The sequence below is a fragment of the Cervus elaphus genome, chromosome 9 (assembly GCF_910594005.1).
Source record: "Cervus elaphus chromosome 9, mCerEla1.1, whole genome shotgun sequence".
NCBI lineage: Eukaryota > Metazoa > Chordata > Mammalia > Artiodactyla > Cervidae > Cervus > Cervus elaphus.
In genome coordinates, this window is record NC_057823.1 from 59,252,700 (window position 1) to 59,276,199 (window position 23,500).

General features: G+C 40.5%; 1 protein-coding gene across 7 annotated transcripts in view; it reads right to left on the reverse strand.

Moving 5' to 3' along the window:
• PPP2R2B (protein phosphatase 2 regulatory subunit Bbeta) overlaps positions 1-23,500 on the reverse strand; it is a 512,720-nt gene that overhangs the window by 285,722 nt on the left and 203,498 nt on the right. For 5 of the 7 annotated variants that reach the window (XM_043913169.1, XM_043913168.1, XM_043913173.1 and 2 more), the window contains one exon: positions 23,189-23,382. The exons of 1 other annotated variant lie outside the window; for it this stretch is intronic. In XM_043913169.1, coding sequence (XP_043769104.1) covers positions 23,189-23,382 — 194 coding nt within the window. Of the gene's footprint in view, positions 1-2,203; positions 2,289-23,188; positions 23,383-23,500 lie in introns of those variants that run through there. One more of the 7 variants, XM_043913174.1, reaches the window with a different exon arrangement.

Here is a 23,500-nt window from a genome sequence, read left to right on the forward strand (position 1 = left end):
AAATGCTGAGTAAAGGAAGGGATGAATGGCAGACTCCCTTCATGCCAATCTGCTGCTACATCTTAAAGTCTTATTTCTCTTTGGAGCACAATTTAAGCAATCAAAGATTGCAACACATGACTTCATGCCCTATACTGCTATTACTTAATTTTAACCTGTCATTGAAAACTCAAGGCAATCTTAAGCAAATTCTAACAGAGTCCATTTCTGAAGAAAGTAGCTTAACTTGTGAAAATAATGCCTTGCATGGCACTTACATTATGATAATACACACATACACATTCATTTCATACCCTATGCTTATTTAATTTGGCTGGTGGCTCAGACGGTAAAGCATTTGCCTACAATGTGCGAGACCTGGGTTCAATCCCTGGGAAGATCTCCTGGAGAAGGAAATGGCAACCCACTCCAGTATTCTTGCATGGAAAATCCCATGGATGGAGGAGCCTGGTAGGCTATAGTCAGTCCGTGGGGTCGCAAAGAGTTGGACATGACTGAGCGACTTCACTTTCACTATGCTTATTTATGAACCTTAACCCCTTAGCATTTTGAAAGGGCACAGTCTTCTTACTTCGAAAGTGCTTTTCAGCAACATGTGGACTTGATGAAATATGGTGAAAAGCCAGCATTCATCCTTGCTATTTTCCCTCCTAACAAGCACTTAATCTTTTCACTCTGAACCATGGCTTTCTCATTTGCAGCTTTAGTGCTCTTGGAAATTTTGAGTCTAACATGATACAGACCCAAAAACATGACTAAACAATCAAATACTTCAGTCTTTCCCTCTCCCTCCCTCTCAGAGTAGGTAAAGAAGGCATAAAAGTTGGAAGCTTCGGGGAAATCTATTCAAAGTTCATCTAATCTTATATCATTAAAGTACTATTACTGAGGAAAAACCAAATAAAACTCAGCCCTCCCTCCAATCAATACTGTATTAGAATGCACTGAAAAAGTGATTTGGTTGGTAGGAATGATAAAAATGTACACTGAAATTACAATGAAATATGGCCCCTATATACTGAAATATACTCGTTATTAAAATAAGTCAGACAGAAAAGTGTAAGTTTTTCTAGAGCAATGAAACAGCTGGACTCTACCTTATATCACAAATACCCCCAAGGTATTATTTAAAAACAAACCCTGCTCTCTTATTGTCTTAAGAAAACACATTAAGGAATTTAACTTGTATGGAGTTTATATCAATGTATAAAGCTAAGGTTGTATAATTTCCTTGGGACACCAATGCCTGACACATCCTTATTTATAGACTGGAGAATATGCATAAACATATATACATACACAAAAATATACAATTTGCTTTCTTCTCCTGCTAAGTCATTGACCACCTTTTCTGTTTCATTTCCCTATAACAAATATTTATTTGGAAACTCTTCTTTCCCCATTCTTTCTCTCAAAAGGGACTCTTCTGTCTTACTCTTCACTTTGTCTCAGAGTTCTTATCTACATCTGTTACAAACTCCACTTCAAGGGAAAATCTCTGATGATTCTTTTTTCCTTAAATAAAAATACATAGTTCTTTTGTACTAAATTTTATTTTCCAGGGCTCCCAAAATGCAGCCACATGTCAAGCTAAAGGGTCTCCCTGAACAGTTTCAAGAAACAAATAAAAACAAGCCAGCAAAATTCCTCATGCTATGTCCTCCAAATCAGGTGGGACTATTTAGGGGTTATAATCAAAGGGATTCCAAATATTTAATACAGGTTTGAAGATATGTCTTTCCCACATAGGGATTTCTAGATCTGCTTTCTAACTGAAAATTACCCATTTAGTAAGATGCTTCATTCTTCATCATACACAAATTAAGAAGCCCACATTGTCTTTCTTTGCCTGCCGACCCCAGCTCTTTTCTTCGTCTGGTTCACTAGCCTACTAGCCTACTCGACATACATCTCTATCGTCTCTAAAGCAGGGTCTATTCTTATCTTACCTAATCCCTTTCTGGTCATTTCTTGGCTAATTATTATTTGTCTTTGCCAGATACTAACACATCTCATCAAAACACATTCTTAGTTCTATTATAAAACAGTAAGTTCAACGATGCTTCCTATCTACACTTTGCTTTCCAAATGTGAATTAATGGATTTGGGTCCCACAGCACAACTTTTAAGCAATGGGAACTGTTTGACACTTCCATACTGCTGTTTTATTAAGAATAGTAGGTATAAATAATAATACTAATACCTTTGTTTCCATAGGTGATTTCATCTGGATAATTCATGCTTCATTATTGTGCCACTATTCTCTGTCTTGGGTTCTCCCTTGGGTCCTGTGACAAACATGGGGTTCAGATCCAGACTCCAGGAGGCATGAAGTGACAACGTTTGTTAACATACACAGGTGCATTACAGACTCCCCAGGTCCCCCCTGCTAGTGTCTTTCTGTGAGGTTGTTCCTGGGCGATCAAAATCCAGGCTATTGAGGGGACACCACCAACACTACAAAACCTCTCTAGGCTTCAGCCTCCCTAACAGGAAGTGGGCTGCCTTTGGGTTTTGGGAAGGAGTGGTTCTCAAAACGTTGCTGTGACCGCCAGCAACAGCACCTCCTGGGAAATCCTTAGAAAGCAAATGTTTAGGCCCCATCCCAGACCTATTACACTAGAAACTCTGGGGGGAGCCCAGCAATTTGTGTTTAAGCAACACGTCAAGTGATGCTACTAACATAAGAGTAGAAAACAACAGTCATGTGGCATCTAGGGAGTTTTGAGGAAGTCTGTGGTTAGGAGAGCTATCTTCACATAGTTAAAGAGGGATCATGTGCCCAGGACCAAGCTTTTGAGGTAAGGTTTCATATTGTAGGGCTAGGAGCAATGGTAAAAAAGAGAGAACACTCTGACACACAGAACAACTTGTAAGCAATTGGATGCATTCAGAAACAGAAGTCATCTCACTGATAAGAAGAGGCTCCCTTTCTCTTGAAGTGTTCAGAGGTATAAGATTATACTCTAGCAGAATCTATGAATCAGGCAAAAATAAGAAGTACTAAAAATAAAGAAGCAAGATTTTTTTCAAAAATAACAAAATTAAGTCTTAATAGAAAACTTCAAAATGCCACTAATATAGATAGAGGTTTATCATTAATCTATTATTAATTTTTTAGTATCTCAAAGCTATTACCTTTAAAAACTATCCTATTGATGGTGTCTAGAGTAGATAATGGATTTTCATTTCTTAATATTTTATCTCATATTTAGAAGAGATGAGCAGTTGGCTAAGTCTCTCATAAGATTCCATTTATTATTTTATGAGTTTATATTTATTATTTAAAAGAGACCAGTCACCACTAGCCAGAACTGATACTAGATCAAAGGTTAAGGTTGGATTATTAACCTGTTTCTGTTTTGTAATCAAAACAACCGTCATTTGACAGCAATGATTTTGCTTTAGGACAGTTAGGTAACTAAAGTAATACTAGTGAAAAGACAACCTAACATGATTTCATCTTTATTACATGCTACATATTTGGCGCTCTCCTGAGCACATTATATATACTGTAATACATATTTAATACTCACAGCAACCTTAAGAAGTTAAGCATTGTTAGTCTCACTCTGAGGAGACATCTGGGCTGAGAGGGGTTCAATAACTTGCCCAAGGTCATAGAACTAGTGAGGAATGGAGTCAAGAGACAAACTCAGTGTTTTTCAGAGTCAGGGCTCTTAATCCTTTGAGTATACTTTTTAGTATAATTCTGAACTATAGGGACTTGAAGGGCAGAAAGAATGTTTGGCCCAGAACAAATAACACTTAACGATCATTTAAGGCTTCTAGATATACTAAAGACAACCAAGCAACTGTTTAATGAATCTTCAATCTAGGTCAGGTACTGAGCTAACCATTGTACAAATACTATCTCACTTGATCCTTACAACAGCCTTAGATGGTGGTTCCTCTTATTGTCATGATTGTGTTGTTGTTGTTCAGTCACCAAGTCATGTTTGACTCTTTGCAACCCCATGGACGGCAGCACCCCAGGCTCCCCTGTCCCTCACTATCTCGTGGAGCTTGCCCATGTTCATGTCGTGATTTTACATATGGATACTTATAGTTAGAGGACTTAACTATTGAGCCCAGCTTCTTTTTTTTTTTTTATTTTATTTTATTTTATTTTATTTTTTTATTCTTTGAATCAGCCATGGATTTACATGTATTCCCAATCCCGATCCCCTAAAGAATACACTACTCACATAGTTAAATGTAAAGGAAGCAAAATAGGTACTTAGCATGTAAAGACCACTCAGTAAATCTAACTTCCCTGTCCTTGGATTATGTTTCCAGGGGATAAGGATGGTGTCAGTAGTGATGAATTCATTGTCTTTCTTACCTATTTTCTTACTTGTCCCATATGGCAGCTATTTGTGAGTTAGATATTTGAGTGCTGTATTCAGTCTTGAAATAGAACGAAGTCCACTGACTGCTCCACATCTTTATAATCACCAAACTCTACCTCTTTGAGGCTTGCACCACTGGTGAGGAGTGTGGCCGAAACCTGCCCATGTGGCAATAGCAACAATAAATAACCTGAGGAATGAGAAATCCCACAACAGAGACCAACAATCAAAGGGTAATATGCCACATTGCTCTACCCAAACAACGTCATGCTAAGGATGGAGGTGGCTAATTAATGTCTTACAAAATGAATACCTTTTCCCCAAATTGCAAGATTTCATCTACTTAAGAGTTCAATGAAACTTGATTTATTTAAGTATTCTAATCTCATGGGAAAGAGCTCTGTTTTTGGAATCAGAATCTCTGGACCTCAGTCAGGTCTTCACTACAAACCAGCCACGTGATCATGGACAAGTTGATGAACTCCACTGGGTCTGTTTTCTCACTGAGAAGATGAAACAAAATAAAACCTGCTCTCCAAATTTGTACCTCATAGGTAAGAGTTGAGAAAATACTTTGCAGAAATATAAAATCCCATCAGAAATATAAGAGGGGGTTATTATTTCAGTAACTCCTTCCTTGCCTAAAATTTGGCCACTGACATAACAACCTGGTTAGCCAAGTTGGTTTACTGAAAGACTAATTTGAAAGGTAAGAGGAAAGGAGACTGTTTAAAACTGATAATTAGTCTTGGTACACCAAGAACATCCAAGCGACTATCTGCCCAGTTGTTTTGATGGTTAAAAGGGACTCATTTCCAATGGCCTCACTTCTCTATAAGCTTGGAAATTCCCTTGGCATTCAGAGAATGTTCCTATGAACCAGACTGAGAAACCCTTCTGTGCAAGCAAAAAGGATTATCAGCAAGCCATTATGTCACTAAATAGGACAGAGACACTCTTGGTAGCTCCACAAGTGGGGGCTCAATATATTGTGCCAAAGACACCTTTAGATTCCTATTCAGGTTTCAAGGTGTCAAGATATTCACCTTCGCTGTCTACATAAAAAAGTAAAAATTAGCCTATATGCAGATTTGGTTGGGACAGCTATGATAAGAGATAGGGAAAAGGGCATTTTTTATGTAGAGAGAAAAAGAGAAATTTCATCTGGAGTTAAACCTGGAGAGATGAAAAAAAGACAGTATTTAGTACTATTGATTGCTTTTACATCTTATTGAGAGGATTCAACTAAGGGATTCAAGAACAAAGATAAAAATCAAGGAAACTGTCTTTGGTGCCTTCACATTCACCTTGGGCTATGGCTTCCCCTCAAGTTATTTGATAGATTAAGATGGCTTTATGATGTGACACCATCATCCTGCTTTTCCTATTATAGCGCTTTTCTTAAAATATTTTGTGATTAACACAAAAAAGTCTACATTTTCCCTGGGCCTGTATTTGGAAGGTAAATTCTTTTGTTTTTGTTTTTGTTTTTTTCAAGTCACTGGTTGTTAAGCAATAAAGCCGATGGCTTGATCAGTTGCTCAAACTCTGGCTTATAATATCTTACCAAAGTTTACCCTCAATATACAAAAAATAGAGGTTATGGAGGTTGCTTAGATCATGGTCAATAACTGGGAAGGAAATCCAGGCTTCTCAGACATAAGACATGCCAAACTTTTTAAAGTCAAGGCCATCTCATCTTCCTGCTTCTGTCTCTCTGATAAAGCATACTTTTGCTGTCACTAATAGTCACTCTGCAATACACTACCCTTGACCAGCTGCCCCCAGGTGCCCCATTGCCAGTGGGCCTGGTTGTCATGAAACTACTGATTAAACATTTTAAGACTGGCTTAGGCAAAACATGCCAGAAATTCCTTCAGGGTAATTAAAACTACGTTCTGTGTCAATAAACACAGACGGTGAGATCCTTTATGTACAGAGGGGCTGGCTTCAACCCACACGATTTAGGATATTTTTTCTTCGATGAGTTTTCCATCATTGCAATTGATTTTCACTGACTCCTCCAAGACCCTTCTCCAGCCCCCTTATGAAATGATAGGTTGAGCTCACAAGTATCATCTTACCCTTACTGTTTAAGCCAAGTCACAAGACCAAAGGAGCTCTAAACCTAAGAGCCAAGCTCATTGCCAAAGCCCTTTCACTTGAACCTACAGGTAAGAGAACTTTAATGGAATTCTTGTTACAGAATTTGACAGTGTCCACTTTTCACTACTCTTCAGATTTTCATTTGAAGAGTTACTAATGGGACTTCCAAGAAAAAAGGAAGAACTTGGGTGAATATCTAGTACATTGATAGCCAGAGACTGATTCCTCACACATAACAGACACTCCATGAATTATTTTTCACTACAATGACAGCTTTATAATTTCCAGTGTGTAAACAATGCATGTAGGTATTGAAAACTGTCATACATTAGAAAAGATAAATAGTAAAAATAAAAGTTCCATTCCAGAGATAACCATCATTGGTATTTTGATAACTACTCTGTTCACTGAACTCTCACAGTTCATACAGAAATTTATATGTGAGGAATTACACTATATATACTTGTCTTATCACTGATGTGGTGAACTTTTTTAAATTGTCTTTTTTCTTGCTCACTTCTCCCCTCCCCCTCATAACCAATATTAATAACCCTTTATATACATTTTCATTTGAATGCTATCATATGCCAACTCATATGGTATGAATGACATTTCAGACACTCAATCAATACTTGCTGAATGGTTAAAGAGTAAAATGAACAAACACATTAACAAATGAATGGATGAACGAATAAATAATGACCCATGCTCTTAATGAGCTGGTATATTTCCAAGTGACTGCAGAAACATACAGCACAACTTTTGACATCAGCCCTATTACCTAAACCCTAGAAGAAGTAGGAGAAACTGGCTTCAACATGTTAACAGGGAGTCCCAAGTTCAAACTCCCACATAAAGAGTATGTTACTGGCTGCTGTCCTAACTATGGAGACATAATCAATTTATTCTCCAACTCAGATCCAGGTTAAAAGCCAGGTACTAAACACCTATACACCAAGCACTACAATGTCCTCTGTAACATAAACTAGAGGAGTAAAGATGTGATAACTGTGTTCTCAGAATTTCTTTTCAGTTGGGAAGACAAAATTCAGGTCTGCCTCTTTCTGACAGGCTGTCTGGACTTGGACCTCAGTTTTCTCATTTATGAAATGGGGATAAGACTATACATCTAAGACTGTTGTTATGATTAAGTCATTCAAATAATTCAGGGGAAATGTCATTAGAAAATGTGGGTTGGAGGCAGGTCACATAGGTCCCGGGAAAGTGACTTAGAGGAACAGGGAAGCAGGAATGGCTGGGGTGGTTGAGGACCCCACACAAGCCAGCCTGTGTGGCTTGAAGATCCATTAGGAGAAACTCAGGTAAACAAAGGGACAGGAAGGAAACAGACTTATAAGCACAGGAGAAAATGGTGAGCAGACTAATCTTCTTAAAGGGCCAAACAAAAGGAGGAAGATGTGTTCTGCCTTTTCATCATGTGCCAATGTCTAGATCAAGGCCATCCATATGAGCGACTCAAAGGCAACCTGCTTGTCAAGTAACTGGAAAAAGAAAAAAAAAGCAAAAAAAACCTGGCCTGGGCAATGGGCTCAAATCCAAGTTTCTTAGGCTTATAGGAAAAATTCTGATCGGAAAATTTCCATCTCAAATTGTGCTGAGGAAGCTTAGGGACTGAGTAAGCATGTTGGCAGCAGAAGCCCAGTATGATAATCAGACTCCTCTTGCATTTTTCACTACAGTGCACAGAGTTCTTCAGGTCCTGGGGAGACCTTAGTAGGGTTTTGATCTCTGACCCTGCAATAGGTCAGGGAACCTTTAAGAAAATACACTTTGTACCCAAATGGAACTGTGCCCAAAACTTTCCTCTTATATCCTATGAAGTGACTAGAGGGTCTAACTTCCAAAGCATATTATGTTAGTTTCACCCAGGCTAATCTGACAGATCTTGAATGGGATCAGATATTAATCATTGCAAGAGACATCAGCTGGAGGCACTGAACAGTATTTCCTGTTAAGCTCAGGTTCCCAGGGCAGTTCTTCTCCCCTACATCATATCTTTTTCTTTTAAACTAGCACCATTGAAGAATTCCTGGAAGCTTGTCCCCATACATTTGCACGGCCCCAATCAGTACTCTGACTTCATCCTATCTGTGCTGGCTTCACAGCCAGCAGAGAAAAGAAATGAAAGGTAGATTTTAATATTACCATCTCAAATCATCATTGAAACTTAATGCTTCTAGAAACTGTTTTAATACTTTTAGTGGGAAGCCGCTGGATTGCCTCCTAACCACACACATCTTTACCCATTCAACTCACCTACTAACCACACAAATCTTTATCCATTCAACTGTCCATCTGTTCGTTCATCCATCCTTCCACCGAGCCAGCCAGCCAACCAGCCAGCCATGTATCTTTTAAAGTTTATTTATTGGACATTTAGGTTACAAACTGTGTCTCATTTTTTAATACTTCATAAAATTGTAAATAAAAAGCTAAAGAACTTAGTATTCTTACAGCAATACCTCCAGATAGTTCAAAGGGAGAAAAGTGCCACAAATATTCAAGGGGAAAAGAACTGAGACTTCAGACTGACTCCCAACTATAATCCCCAAAGGCTCGTGAAATACAGTCAGCCCAGGGCTGACTCTGGAACAGCATATAGTTTGAAGTACACAGGTCCACTTAAACATGGGTATTTTTTAAATAGTAAAATACTTGAGAACCACACAGTCTGGCTGGCTGAATCTGGATGCAGACGAACCAGGAGTATGGAGGGATGACTATAAATTATACCTAATGAACTTCTGCATTGTTCAAGGGTTGTTAGAGGGGCCAAAATCACTCGCTAAAAATGTCATCCTGGTGGTAATTTATACAATTTTTACTTTTCATTTCCATAAAATCATTTTCCCAATTTTGGCAGGAAAATTAAGAGATGTCTGGAAATCTTGAGCCAATAATAGAGTCTAGTTTTCTCAGATTTATCGGGGTTCAAATTACATTTGACCACATGTAGTATTAACAAGAAAATGTTAACATAGCTTTCAGAAATATCAGATTTGAACCTCACAAGAGGCTAGTTCATTAAACAGCTATACTGGTTGTCATGGTGGGTCAATCACTCTTGGAAACTACCTACTCACCAGTTTGAGGAAAATTAACATTTCTGGGTCACCAGGTTCCATATACTTATCTACAATCAATGCCCTGGAACCACGAAAGTCATTTGATTTAATACAGGTGGGCAACTAAATCCCAGAGGACAAGCTACTCACCCATGTGTTTAATACCAGAAGTTGAGCACTGAGCTTGCTTTCCCACTAGGAAGGGAAAAAGGACCGGGGCTTTGGGGGAGGATAAGGGCAACAGGATCAAATTAAAGCTCCACGATTTATGTCTTTATGACTTCTTTTTCTCCTGATTTTCACCCCATATATGTTCTCTAGGATGAACCTGAACACTTTGAAAATGTATGACAAGGTAAAGCAGAGGAAAACCACAGACTAGAAAAAGTGGGAAAGAGCCAAAGCAATTACAAAGGTGCTCCTTGGTACAGTTTTTTAAGAAAGCAATTGATTTATATGATCTAGAAACTTAATTGTTTGTACCATTTAACCCAGCAATCTTGATGCAGACATTTGCCCTAAGACACTAACCAGAGTGATGACTTAGATTCATCCAATTATTTATCACACAAATATTACATCAAAATACTGGAAATCATCTAAACGTCCAGCATTGGGTAACTGGCAAAATTATAGTTTAACTATGGGATATTACAGAAGAATGCTCACAGTATTGTGTGTGGGACCAAAACAAACAAAACAAACACAGATATGATACATTTTTCATATGGTTCCTTTATTTATCCATCCCTCTCTCTCTCTCCTTCTCTCTCTCTCTCACACACACACAGCCTGGAAGAAAATACATCAAAAAATGTTGATAATGATTATGTTTGGGGCTAGAGGTAAATTCGACTTTCTTTTCTTACACTTTTCTTTATAGTCCCAGTTTCCATCAGTGAGCACATATTTTGTTCTCTCACATCCTCTATTCTTTTCCTACATAGCATTTAACAAGATTTATATTCATGTTCTTACGTTTGTGTATAATGTGTATCCTCCCAATAGAACACAAGTTCTATGAGAACAGAGTCTGCATCAGGTTTTTGTTTTTTAATTACATACCTGGATTTTTTCTTTTCTTAGCATGGTGCTTTGTATATAATAAGCATGTTTAAAGTGGCCACTGAGTGAGCAGTTACAGGGACACTACCTGGAAGACACGTGGGATGTATGCGGGTTCTAACCGACATCAGACAGTCTGCGGTGTCTATAGTCTCCAGCTCCTTTGCTCAGGAATATAACATTTTCCTTGCTTGCGTTTGCCTCCTAAGAACACACTCCACTCTCCATTAGGAATGCCTCTGCCACTGTTCTCCACCTGTCGGCATCCCACCAAGACCCCACCTTCCCCACCGAACCATTCCTGTTCAGGTGAGCATCCTGTAGCACTTGCTGTAGTCACTCACTTTGGAAGATCAACATTTTTTAAAACTTTATTGAGTTCCAAACAGTTTTTTGAACAGGAGTCAGCAAACTACAGTCCATGGGCCACTATCTGATTTTATAAATAGAATGCTAGAATGCAGTCATGCCCACATGCTAAAGTGACAGAGTTGAGTAGACTATATGGTCAGGAAAGACTAAAATACTTACTATCCGGCCCTTTACAGGACAAGCTACTGACCCTATTCTCAAGCATCTACATACTTGTGTAAAATGGAGATAATCCCAGATTTGTATCCTATTAGGTTATTCTTAAGGAAACATGGGATCCAAAGTACATGTCCTTTGTGAAAAAGAGCTTTGTGAAAAACAAATTCTTATAACAGAACTAAATTTGTTCTTAAGAACATACATTTTTGGGTCAGACATATGTGCACTGAAAGTCCTAAGGCTGCTGATTAATGCTAGGCAGCTTACACAACTTCTCTAAGTTTTATCACATATTCCCTCATTTGCTTAATAAACATGTAATGAGTGTTATTTGCCAGATGTTGGACCAGGAGATGGATAATAGTGGTGAATAAGACCTAAAAGTCTCACCTAATTTGGCCTTAATTGAATTAACCTCAATATAGCTGAGGGTTGTTGTGAGGATTAAATGGTACACACCCCCACACCCATTATCCTATGTATACACACTAATGTAGCACACAATATATATATACACACATAACATATAGTTCATCATATATAGTATAAACAGAGTTCTTAACTCAATTCCTAGTACACTGTGAGCACTCAGCATACGATGGCTCTTCCTCCTTATCATAATTACAACAGAAGCTATTTTAATAGATCTCTAAGATGACTCATCAGATGAAAAAAGGCTTTCAATTCCCTCTGTAAAATGTGTCTCCAGCATGTTCTACATTCACAGCTAATTTATTAGGCTCATCTCTGGTCCACTGGCTCACTTCCACTTCTTTTGTTTGAGCTGCATGTCTACTGAAAGTCAGTTGTGTTGGTTCCCAAATCCCTTGATGTCAGTTGTACTGGTTATTTAACTGAATATCATGGACAGTGATGACTGTCTGACATGAAAACTAAGTTGAATGCTTTCAAAAGATCATCAAGAACTGTCAATTAAATGTGGGAAAGATAAAATATGGGGGACATTCATGAAAACCTAGAAGGATCTGTAATTCAGATTGCTTCTCAGGGGTCTATACGCTCACTCAATCTCAAGGAAACCAAACTCAGACGTGGTCTTTGTCATTTTGGGTGTGGTTTATGTCAGAAGAATGTGTGCCCCAGTCAGCAGTCCCACCCATACTCAAAGACTAAGCCTTGATTCTTCAAGAAGCTTAACATCAGAATTAGGCAATGCTGCTTAAAATAGGCGTATCAGGAACTATACACGATATTTAGTAATATCTATAAGGGAAAGAATATGAAAAAGAATATATGTTGGAATCACTTTACAACTGAAGCTAACACAACATCAGCTAAACTTCAAATAAATAAGTAAATATAACAGGTGTATCATTTTTATGATTCTCTGCCTTAACTTTTCCAATTTACCATCAATACTGGTTCCAAATGCATGGAGTGAGAGGGATTCTTTTGTATGTATTCTGTGCTCACGTATAAACAATAACATGTTAGGGACTTCCCTGGTGGCTCTGGCAGTAAAGAATCTACCTGCCAATGCAGGAGACACAGGTTCGATCCCTGATCTGGGAGGATCCCACACACCCCAGAGTAACTAAGCCCACATGTGCCACAACTACTGAGCCTGTGCTCTAGAGCCCGGGAACTGTAACTAGTGAGCCCTCGTGTTACAGCCACCGAAGACTGTGTGCCCTAAAGCCTGTGCTCCGCAACAAGAGAAGCCCACACACCAGTAACTAGAGAGTATCCTCCACTCACCCAACAAGAGAAATCCTGAGCAGCAATTAAGACCCAGCACAACCAAAAATAGATAAATAAATAAAATGTTTAAAAGTATATCATGCTAACAGGGGGCATGTTGCCTCAGCCTGTGCCATATTTTACAGGCAAGAAAAGACTCAGAGAGATGGAGGGTCTGTTCCAAGGCCTCAGAACTGATGTTGCTGGAGGGGGGTCTAGAGCCAGGCAGGCTCTGATTCCATTGTCTCAAGAGAGGTAAATGTAGCACAGATTTGCCCAGTCTGGGTACTTCTATGATTAAGTACCTTTTGAGAAGGACAGAGCATCATCTGCTCAAATGGATGGAGAGGTGCTTGAGAGCAAGAATTTCTATTTTACTATACCCCCCATCACCACCACCATAGCAGCTGGCAAGAAATTTAGTAAATAATTTTGATGAATTTTCTTTCTTACTTTATAACAGTAGAAGAAACTGGGGCTTCCTGGTTTCTGAGAGAACCAAGTTTGCTTGGGATTTACAGCCTCCTCCATGGAGCACACAATAGCAAGGGAGACAGTCTATTGTGCCTGTCAGATCATGTCCCTGAGAGCTCAGCCTCACCAACTGGCACTTGCTCTTGCCTGTCGGTGCGGCAAGATGAGCAGTGCCCTGCTCACCAGATGGTTATTTGTTCCACCAGCCACCTTTGCTGCATCCCTGATTCACTCCAGCCCAGGACGGTCTCCAGCATTTGTGCTGCAAGGCAGCTCCTGCCAATAACTTTGCCAAATGGCTCCTCTCAAAGTCATGGGCCGCCCAGACAGGCTGGCTCCTCCATCTGCAGCAGCTTTTGGCAAAGAGATGCTTCTCATTCTGTCTCCACTCTTGGCTGCACCAGAGCCTTCTTGCCAGGAGGATGGTCTGACCCATCAGTACATACATTTTAAGCCTACGTCTGTGTCTCCCAGCCTCACCCCTAAGCACAATGTCATAACACACACAACAGAGACAGGTGATCACAAATACAGGCATAGGGCACCACAGAAACTCAGAGCCAGAAAAACCCACAGAGGGCTCGCCTCCCCTCCCCCATCTTCAACCTCGTTTTAGTAGATTAGGAAATGAAAGCCGAGAGAATAAAAGTAACTAATTATGGTGGCAGGACTGAGAACAACATGCAGGTCTTCTCATGGGCATTCCAAACTACTGCTTAACAATAAAGACTGCATTGCCTTATTTTTCCTCTGTTCATTTTCAAATTCTTGATAAAAATTAGACCCGTTGTATTTGTAGTGATTCAAAGGAGAATTTCTTTAGAATAATGAATAATTTTTTTCCCTGTATCAATATCATGCCTTTTTTCCAAAACAGGTGTGTTCATGTACTACACTGACAGACCTAGAAGTGACTTCTGTTCTGCCACCCACTCTTGGGTGACCTTGGACAAGTAATCTCACTTTGTTTCAACTTTTCACTTAAAGGGGTATAAGGACAGTATCAACGAGGAAGATACTTTAAATCTCAAGTTTATTTGTGGCACAAAGCAGGCCCTCCACGACTGCTAGTCATCACAATTATCTTATATGAACACTCAAATCCACAGTAATTTTAGAATACACATACATAGGAATGCCAGATATTTCTTATATTAAGAAGTTCAAGTTCCTGAGGTTAAATGATTTATCCAAGGTCACTTAGAGAATAAATGAAGGGCCAGAGATTCCTTCTTGCTATTTTGCTAAGAAATGAGAACCCGTATCTTGGCTTTGAAAGATGATAAAATCAGGAAGGAGAATGTCAACAAGAACATATATACATACACACACACATATATATATATATGAATAATCACTGCAGCATCTTATGTAATAGAAAAAACTGGAAACTATTTTCCATCTGGCCACAAGGGAACTACTAAATAAACTATGGTACAGTCATACCATGGTGCACTAGGCAGCCATTAAAAAGAGCAAGGCAGATGTAGGTGTCCAGAAAGGTCTTTCGGACATCACTGAATGGGAAAAAAACAAAGCGTAAATAAGACAAACAGTATGCATTCAGTTACATGAAAAAACAGTCTCTCCCTCAATGTGTATCTGCACCTGGATATTTAAATGTATGAAAATGTATACAAAGTTGGCTATGAGGAAGCTCAGCAACTATTGACAATGGTAACTCTGGACAGGGAAGTGGGTAGGTGTGGGGATGGATGGTAATTCATGCTTTGTTTTTATCGACTTCCATAATAATTGAATCTTTTCAAGTAAGAAGGCATTTCTGCATTATCTGCTTTATAAATAAAGACATCAAGGCAGAGAGGAACATGAATGACAACAGTACATCTGTCGTGAACCAACGGTCCTCCTAACTTGGGTGTCCTTGGCCCCAACTTGACTTCTGCAAAGTTACATGAGCGATGCTGTTCTCAAGTTTCTTGTTCAGCTCTTCTCCTCTTTGGTAAAATACTTCCTGGTTATATTTTGTACTTAGGGATCCAGGTTTTTCCTTTCAGACCACCTGGGAGCACTCAGCATCTTGTGGCAATATCCCCCCAATAGAGCTGTTTACAGCTTTTCCATACTCAGCACCCTTGTGCATCTGTTGAGGGTCACAGAGCTGAGTCCCCAGCATTAAGCAGAGGAGGTGACCTGCCATTCTGTGACTACTTCAGGTTCATTACTTAATGGATTCTCAGCAGTGAAAACAGCTATGCATGATGGAGGAGGCTGTCCGTAACCCAGTGTCAAGTACACCTAGAATACATGGCCTCATAGGTATGGTACTCTTCGGCACACTCCTTTTGGCAGACCTCATCTTTCTCATGTTAAAATGCTGCCTGCAGAGGCCCCTCCAGACCCTGGGACTCCATGCATCTTCTCGCCCCTTCATTTCTTTACATTTGCTGGAATCAATCAGGCCTCTCTCCTCTACAGCATAGAAATGACAGTCTGACTTACCCCTCTACATGCCCATCCTTTTCCATTACCCACAACGATCCTTTCTCCAAAGAAATCATTAATACTAATTAGTTGTCCATGGATTTCACACACTCACATCCTATCATCACCACTCCCCGCTATTTCCATAGTGAACTTGGAGCATAAGAATTCAAGGGTTCCTGGATTATTTACGACAAAACTCCTAGTGGTCTTGTAAAAAGAATCTGTGCTTCCAGTAGGATGGTTACATCAGGATTGATTTGTCAGGTCAGGGCTGATTTTTAGCTTTATTCCAAAGTTCTATTGGAAAGGCAACAGAAGGAAATTGGATGGTAGAAATGAAGTCTGGTGAAAGCAAATTCATCTTTTTAATGTGAGATGTGTAGAGAACCACTGGAGAGTTACTCTGGCCAACATGAGTCCTTAGACACCCCTATACTTCACTTCAGTGCAAAAGGACATCAGCCATCGTCAGCTGGCTCTGGTCCACTCCTTTCACTCCAGGCATCTACATGAGTTGCCACTAGCTCTGGAGAAGAGACGCCTGGATGGTTCAGTGGGAACTTCACTGTGAGCGTCCCAGGTAGAGGGACATGGAGAGGGCTAGAAAAAGCCAGCTAAATTTCATATTTTGATTGCTCAATTCCATATTTTCTTTCTTTTCTTATTATACACATGTGTGAGTGTGCTCAGTTGTGTCTGACTCTTTGTGATGCCAAAGACTGTAGCCCGCCAGGCTCCTCCGTCCAAGGGATCTTCCAGGCAAGAATACTGGAGTGGGTTGCCATTTCCTTCTCCAGGGGACCTTCCTGACCCAGGGTCAGACCCACATCTCCTGCCTGCATTGGCAGGGTGATTCTTTATTGCTGTCACCTGGGAAGCCCTTATTATAGATAGAGGAAAATAAATCTACAGGAGTAAGTTAGCTAAGGATTCTGGCATCAGCTAGGGGAATTCCGCTCCCTCCCTGTGGGAAAAAGAGGAAGGCCCAGACACATGCACTGCCTTCCTGGGAAGAGAAGGACCAGGTGAACTGTAGTGCTGAATGGCCACCACGGGAATGTATGCAGAGTGCTGAACACAGCCAGTATTTCCCCCTAAATTCCAAACAAGACACAGCAGGGATGGGCAAAGAACTCTTGCCTAGATTCAGGCAGTCACTGATTCCAATCTGGTTCTGCCACTTACAAGTATGCAACCTTATACATAAGTTTCTTTGCTTCTCCAAACCTTGCAATTTCTTATTCTGAAAAATGCATCTAATGCAAGTATTCTCTCAGAGTTGCTGAAGGTGATGAAGTGAGTAAACACATGAGAAACATCTAGGAAAATGACTGGAATACAGAGAGAAATCAAGAAACCTTCGTTCTCTTCCCTCACCTAAGCATCTAAACTGGACCCTTAGCATCTTCATAAATGCAAATGATAGAATTTAGGAATGTCAGTCTACAGCTGTGCTCTTTTCATTGAGCATTACCAGTATTTTGACAGGACTGGCCTAATATTATTCACCCCAGGTTTATTGGTATGTTTCTGACCAGCCCTCATAAAGGGCTTGGGATAGCCCCTGGAGACCTGAATGCTAATAATGAATACTTGCTAGTGATTTTCAATGCAGTTTGGTTATTTCGTTTAGTAGCGGAACATTTCCTATCCCCGGAAAGGTCATTTATAATACTGTAAGGCAGCTTCTTCTCACCTTCCATTTCAGATTTTTCTGAGAATAGCAGAGAATTCAAACATTCATCCATATGCATTGGAAATACTATTCTGATCTTGGATTTGCATAAAAATACCAAAGCAACTTAAGGAACTATTAATACAAGGCAGCTCTCCATCATGACACCACCTCTTTTTACTTTTCTGATGCCCTTTCATTAGCTTCTTATGAAAAGTCATTTTCACGTTTCTTCCTAGTTTTATTCTTTATAGCTTCCCTCTTTTCTTGAGGGTGCATGGGATAGATGGGGACAGAGGAGGAAGCAGGGGCCTTTACTTTCTTACTTTGATTCTTGGGCCCCTAAAAAGCTGTAACATTTCACAGATCACACAGATCTCACATTTGGAGACCCTCTGAACTCAGCTCACCCAAGACTGGTCTTTTCTTATTCTACCACATTTCTGAGAAATGGCCATACAGCGTTATTTGAATAATTTAAGTGTATGGTTAATTACACTTATACCAAGGTACTCTGTTCTGTTACAATTTCTTTATATGGACCCAAGATCAGTTTCCTTGAAATTTTTCACCCATAGGGCTCAATCTGCCCTGGAGGGCTCTTCTCCTAGGCATCTCAACTGTTCACATACTTTTAAGTGCCTTTAATATACCCATGATGCCCCAAATTATGTATCTAGTCTAGATCGTTCTTCTGAGCTTCAGAGCCAGATATCCAAAGCTTACTTGAGAGTCTCACCATGAAGCTAGATGACTCACACACCTCATCAATTTCCAAAGTCTTTTTTCCAGTTTCAGTCAACAGCTCGCTCCATCATGCATCTATCCTCATGGCAAGTCTTCCTTGACGTCGTCTCCATCATTTCTCCATCTCCACTTAGTCTATCACACCAAGTCAGCCTGATCCATTCTTTTCCTACAATGTATCTCAAATCTACGGAATTATCTACATCTCTACTCGTGCCACCATACTACAGAACAGCTACGGCCTCCTACTTATCTCCCTGCTTTCTCTCCTGATCACTTCCTAGCAAGCCCTCTGGCCCCAACCTACACAGCAGCAAGCCTGAGCTTTGAAAAAACTAACCTGATCATATTTCCCCCCTGATCAAAATCCTTTAATGGTTTTCGATCCATCATTGGATAAGGTCCAAACTCCTTATAGTCAACAAGGTTCAACGTGACCTAATCCCTAAATACCTCTCCAGTTTCTTTTCTGTAACATTATGAACATTTTTGAACAGCTGGCAAAGTGGAAAAAAAAAAATTACAGTGGATATCGACTGACTGATCTCCTGGACTCTACCATTAACATTTTATATTTGTTCTATCATCTTGTCTATTTATCCATTCCTCTCCCCTAATACTAATCTTTCTTGGTTTGGTCCATTCCAAAGTAAACTACAGGCTTCAGTCTCATTGTCACCCCTCTTCCTCTTGTTCCCTACACTCAGCCCTAGGCATTTTCTCATTCCTTGAATCTGTCAGACTATTTTATATCTCTGCACTTTGGACCTACTGTCCCTTCTACTTGAAATGTCTTCAGCTCCTGTTCATTCCTGACTTATCCCTTGGTTTTCAGCTTACATTTTGTCTGCGGCAGTCCCTGAGCCTCAATCTAAATTAGATTTACCTTTCTGCTTTACAAATCATCTCAAGGCTTTTCCTGTGCTTTTCCTGAATATCACTTATCACAATTGGAAGCTACATAATTCTTTGGGAAATTGTTTGTTTAATGTCTACCTCTTCCACCAGATTTCAAACTCCATGAGAACAGACACAACGTACTGGAGTGTGCAGGATCACTTCTGCAGAAAGTCAATTAATAGTTGTTGAAGGAATTAAAGTCAGAAAGCATCAACAGTTACATAATAATATCATATTAATATAATAACTATACATAGACTAAGTGAATTTGCTCTTCTTTTAAAAATATGTACAAGCAGTATGGGTTTTTAAAGGCCTCTAAGGGGAAAACGGAACTTGCTGCCAGAATATAACCAGCAAGTTATTTCTGTAACGTATTATGGGAAAACCTGAATGAACTTTTCAGCCAACCCAATACATTAAGGCAAATTGCTAAGAGGCTATCCACAGCTAGTGGAGAAGTCAAGAAGAGACTGTGATGGGTTTTAGGGACATCTCTCCTATTTCCACTAGCTCTTCCCTCAAGATCACTCTAAATCAACAACAATGCAAGGAAAAACATTGTGCTTGCAATGCAAGTGCAGTTTAAGTAATAATAACAACAGCTAAAATTACTGAGAGCACCTATCAAGGTCTGGCTTTGTATTAGGCACTTTCTTGAGTGTTTTTCCTACATTGAAAATGAAAGTCTCTCAGTCAAGCCCAACTCTTTGCGACCCCACGGACTATAGTTTTTTTTCACCTGTGGCGTAGGTTCTGCTGTTATTCCCATTTTATGGCTAAGAAAATTGAGAAAAGAATAGTTACTTTTAAACAACAAATTATCTGACTTCTCCTTCTAACCAGACTGCCATTCCCGTGAACTCCTCCTAGGTAGAATATTTATTCTGCCCCATGAGAACATAAGTATTAATCTAGAAAACTCTGATTGTGCTATTGGAGAGGCAGTTTTAATTGGTTCTAACAAGTCAAAAAGATAGAAAGCTAACCCTACCGATGCTTTTCCTCATGTATAACCCTATACGCACATTTTCAAACGATTCCTGCAAAGAATTTTCCCTCAGATGGGAACATTATTTACACACAGAGATAAACCACTGTGATCTTCCTCATAACAGGAGCTAATAGTTAAAGAAAAATGAAGCTGTGCAGAATTTCCTAATAGAAGAGCACATCAGACAGTCTTGAGTCGGAAGACAAATTTTACCCTGACTGTATGACCTTGACTAATTAGTGTCATCTCTGGGCCTCAGTTGCTCAGTTTTCTTATTAAAAATGGAAAACACAAGGTCCACTTAACTGGGTATGGACATGTTGAAACACTACTTACAAAAAGCTCAGTGTGTACAGTGCTTGGAAAAGAGAGATGCTCAAAGATAGCAACTTCTAAAAAGGGAGAAAAAGGAAAAGGAAGATGAAGATGGTAACTTCATACTCAGAACAAAAGAAAAGTTGTAAGAAATGTTTTAAATAAATACACATCACGCAGTCTTTTCCCACAGAGAGAGAGAGAAAGACAGAAAAGCTTGGGAAAAGTGTCCTTTAGTATTTGCATTGCTCTTAGCTGGATGAACTTGCCTGCAGCTACCACTTATAATGCAAATTGAGCTTGGAGTCCTTCACACTAACTACACAGCAAAAACCTTTCAGCTTTAAATAGAATACTGCAGTGTGGAATGATCCAAGCAAAGGGAAGAAAAATTCAGACATAAATGCAAAGGAAATTTTGCAGGAAAAAAGAAAGCTGACATATCTGGGCAAGACAGGAAAATGCAGAAATATCAAAAAAGACAAAAGGAAAAGCAAAGTCTGTAGAAGGACCTAGAAACTAATTCCCCAGAAGGTGGGTTTCAGTTAAAAAAGAGGAAGAGAACTTTGGGGCAAGTCCCCAAATGCAGAGGATTTTAACAATGAATATTTTGATCTAGCGGTGTTCCTTCAAGGTGTACTAACACTTTTGAGGTATTTATCAGAAGAGGAAGGATGCTCTTTTGATGAATAAAATGCAATTGGGAATTGCATGTAAAAAGACAACTTACATTGTCTAAGTACCATTTTTTTCTTCCCAGACTCTCATTAAGCTCAGGTAAAAAAAAAAAAAACCAAAACCTTGAAAATGTACTGTGAAATAAAGGTTTGTTTAGTTTTGAATGTAGTGGCACTGGGGTTGGGGTGGGGAGAGTGATCCAAGGAGGTAATTTGGAAAGATTTTAGAAAATTCTTTGCTATAAACTCTACCTCATTTCGGGCTATATAAACCCAAATATTTTATCTGCAATCAGAGTCTTCCAAAATGGCATCAAATAGGAACAAAGATGAGGTCTATCTAAGACCCTGAAAGCAATGAGGAATGCCATGTTTAACTCATTTCTTCATTTTACAGATGATACTCCTACACACATGACCTCAATTTTCCCATCTTCCTAGCTCAGTAAGTTTCTTTTGCCTGCACTTGGAGGCATAAGGCAATACAGAAGAAAACGTCAAGGCAACCCTCTGTCTTTGTTGTCTCAAACACACACACAAAAGTGTGCCCCCAAAGACAATGGACCCAAAGCCAACTTCTCTTTGGATGCTATGCTCAGACCCAGAGCTGATCACCCAGTGAGTCAGTGACAAAGCACTAAGACCAGGGAAGACCATCAAACAATCATGTTCTCACCAGGCAAGTAAATAGACTCAGTAAGCACGGTGCTTGATATGGGGCAGGGACAAGCTAAACATCTTAAAAGCCACCTCTAAGCTCCTGAAGGCCAGAGCTCACACAGCTCTGCTTGATTTGTCTAGAATCACGGACATATTAGGCGTGACGCTCTCCAACAATGATGATGAATAAAGCATATATTTTCAAAGTGCTGAGCATTCTATCTGAAACTTTCAGGGATGTTTATAGAAGACGCCACCTTTACCCCTAAATTGTTTGTCTTTTTCTTTTCAGAACTTGAACTCTTTACCACCCCCGTCCACATTTCTCTAGTAGTCTTGATGTGATTAAATGTGACAGAAATTTTAGCATCCAAGAATAGCAGGAATCATCTGAAATGAACATGCCTTGCTACATGTTCCTAAAACCCTTTCACACACATTTTCTCACGTGGGTATTACAATGTGACGATGCAACACTGTACAGGAGTGCTTAAGGATAAAGGCTGACAAGTAGAAAATGAAAGCAAAAATGCAAAAGTTTTGGTATTTGGAAAAAATGCCCCTACTCTCTATTCCCACACAAAAGGCAAATGAGATTCCACCTGCTGACTTTTCTCTCCTGCCTGTACCTCACTCAGGCTAATGTCAGAACAAGCTGGGGGAAACGGTGAGAGAGAGAGAAAGGGAGGGAGAAAGGGAGAGAGAGATACGACAATTTCACCTCTTGGCAAAGCTCAGCTTACTGAACCCTCTTGCTTTCTGCTGGCTGTTGATTCAGCAGAAACTACTGCTGCAGAATTCATAATGGTGATTTTTAAAGGCCCCACTGATCGCATTGCTCGCCCCACGTGTCAGACTCATTCACTCGCCGCCCCAACACTGTTTCCCAAGCCACCTTTTTATATCTTGCTAATGCACTTCCAAGGGGAGAGAGGTTCGCCCTTTATGAACGGGCCTTTTGGGCTTTTGATTGTCTAAGCAGGTAACCCGGCCGGGGAGATTAACGGGCAGGAAATGAAACCATGCCCTCCCTTGCAGCCACTGAGAGACACATCATTCCACTCAGGGAGAGGAGGACCCAGGGTCCTCTTGGGCCCTCTTCTTTCTTACCTATCCCCCACTCCACCGGCCCCTGCATAAATATTCGGAGAGGGACATCTGCTTTTGGGGGCAGGAGTCATTTTTCCAGCCGGGAGCCCCACCCTGAAAAACCTCACCCCCGAGGGCCATTTTAACTCCCGTGGGCGCCGGGTCCACCTGCTGCTGAACACCCAGCTCGCCTCGCCGAGCCCGGATGGATGTGGGGCGCCCGGGCAGCTGCCCCTGTGGGCCGAGCCCCCGCCCCAACCCCGGGCCCGGAGGAGTCTGCGCCGCTACGCGCCCTGCCGCCCGCGGAGCTCAGCGATCCGCAACTTGCGCCCGGCCCCAGCGGCGGAATGCGGTGGGGCTGGCGTTACCTTCGGTCGCATAGCTGTGGTCGCGCAGGAAACTGTTGTTGATTTTGCGGGTATCAATGTCCTCCTCCATTGACAGCAGGCTTACTTGCGTGGGAACCAGAAGCCGGCAGACAAGTATCCATGTTCCCTCCCCGCAGCCAGTCTCACAGGAGAGGGGGGCAGGGGAGCCAGTGGGACTGCACCATGGTCCGAGCCTGAGGAGGAGACGGGGGAGGCGGAGAGAGAAAAAAAATAAAAACCCGGCAATGGAGCTGTCACCTCCTCCGCCCGGGATCTCCGAGGCTGCGGCGGCTCCTCCCGCGGTGCGCTCAC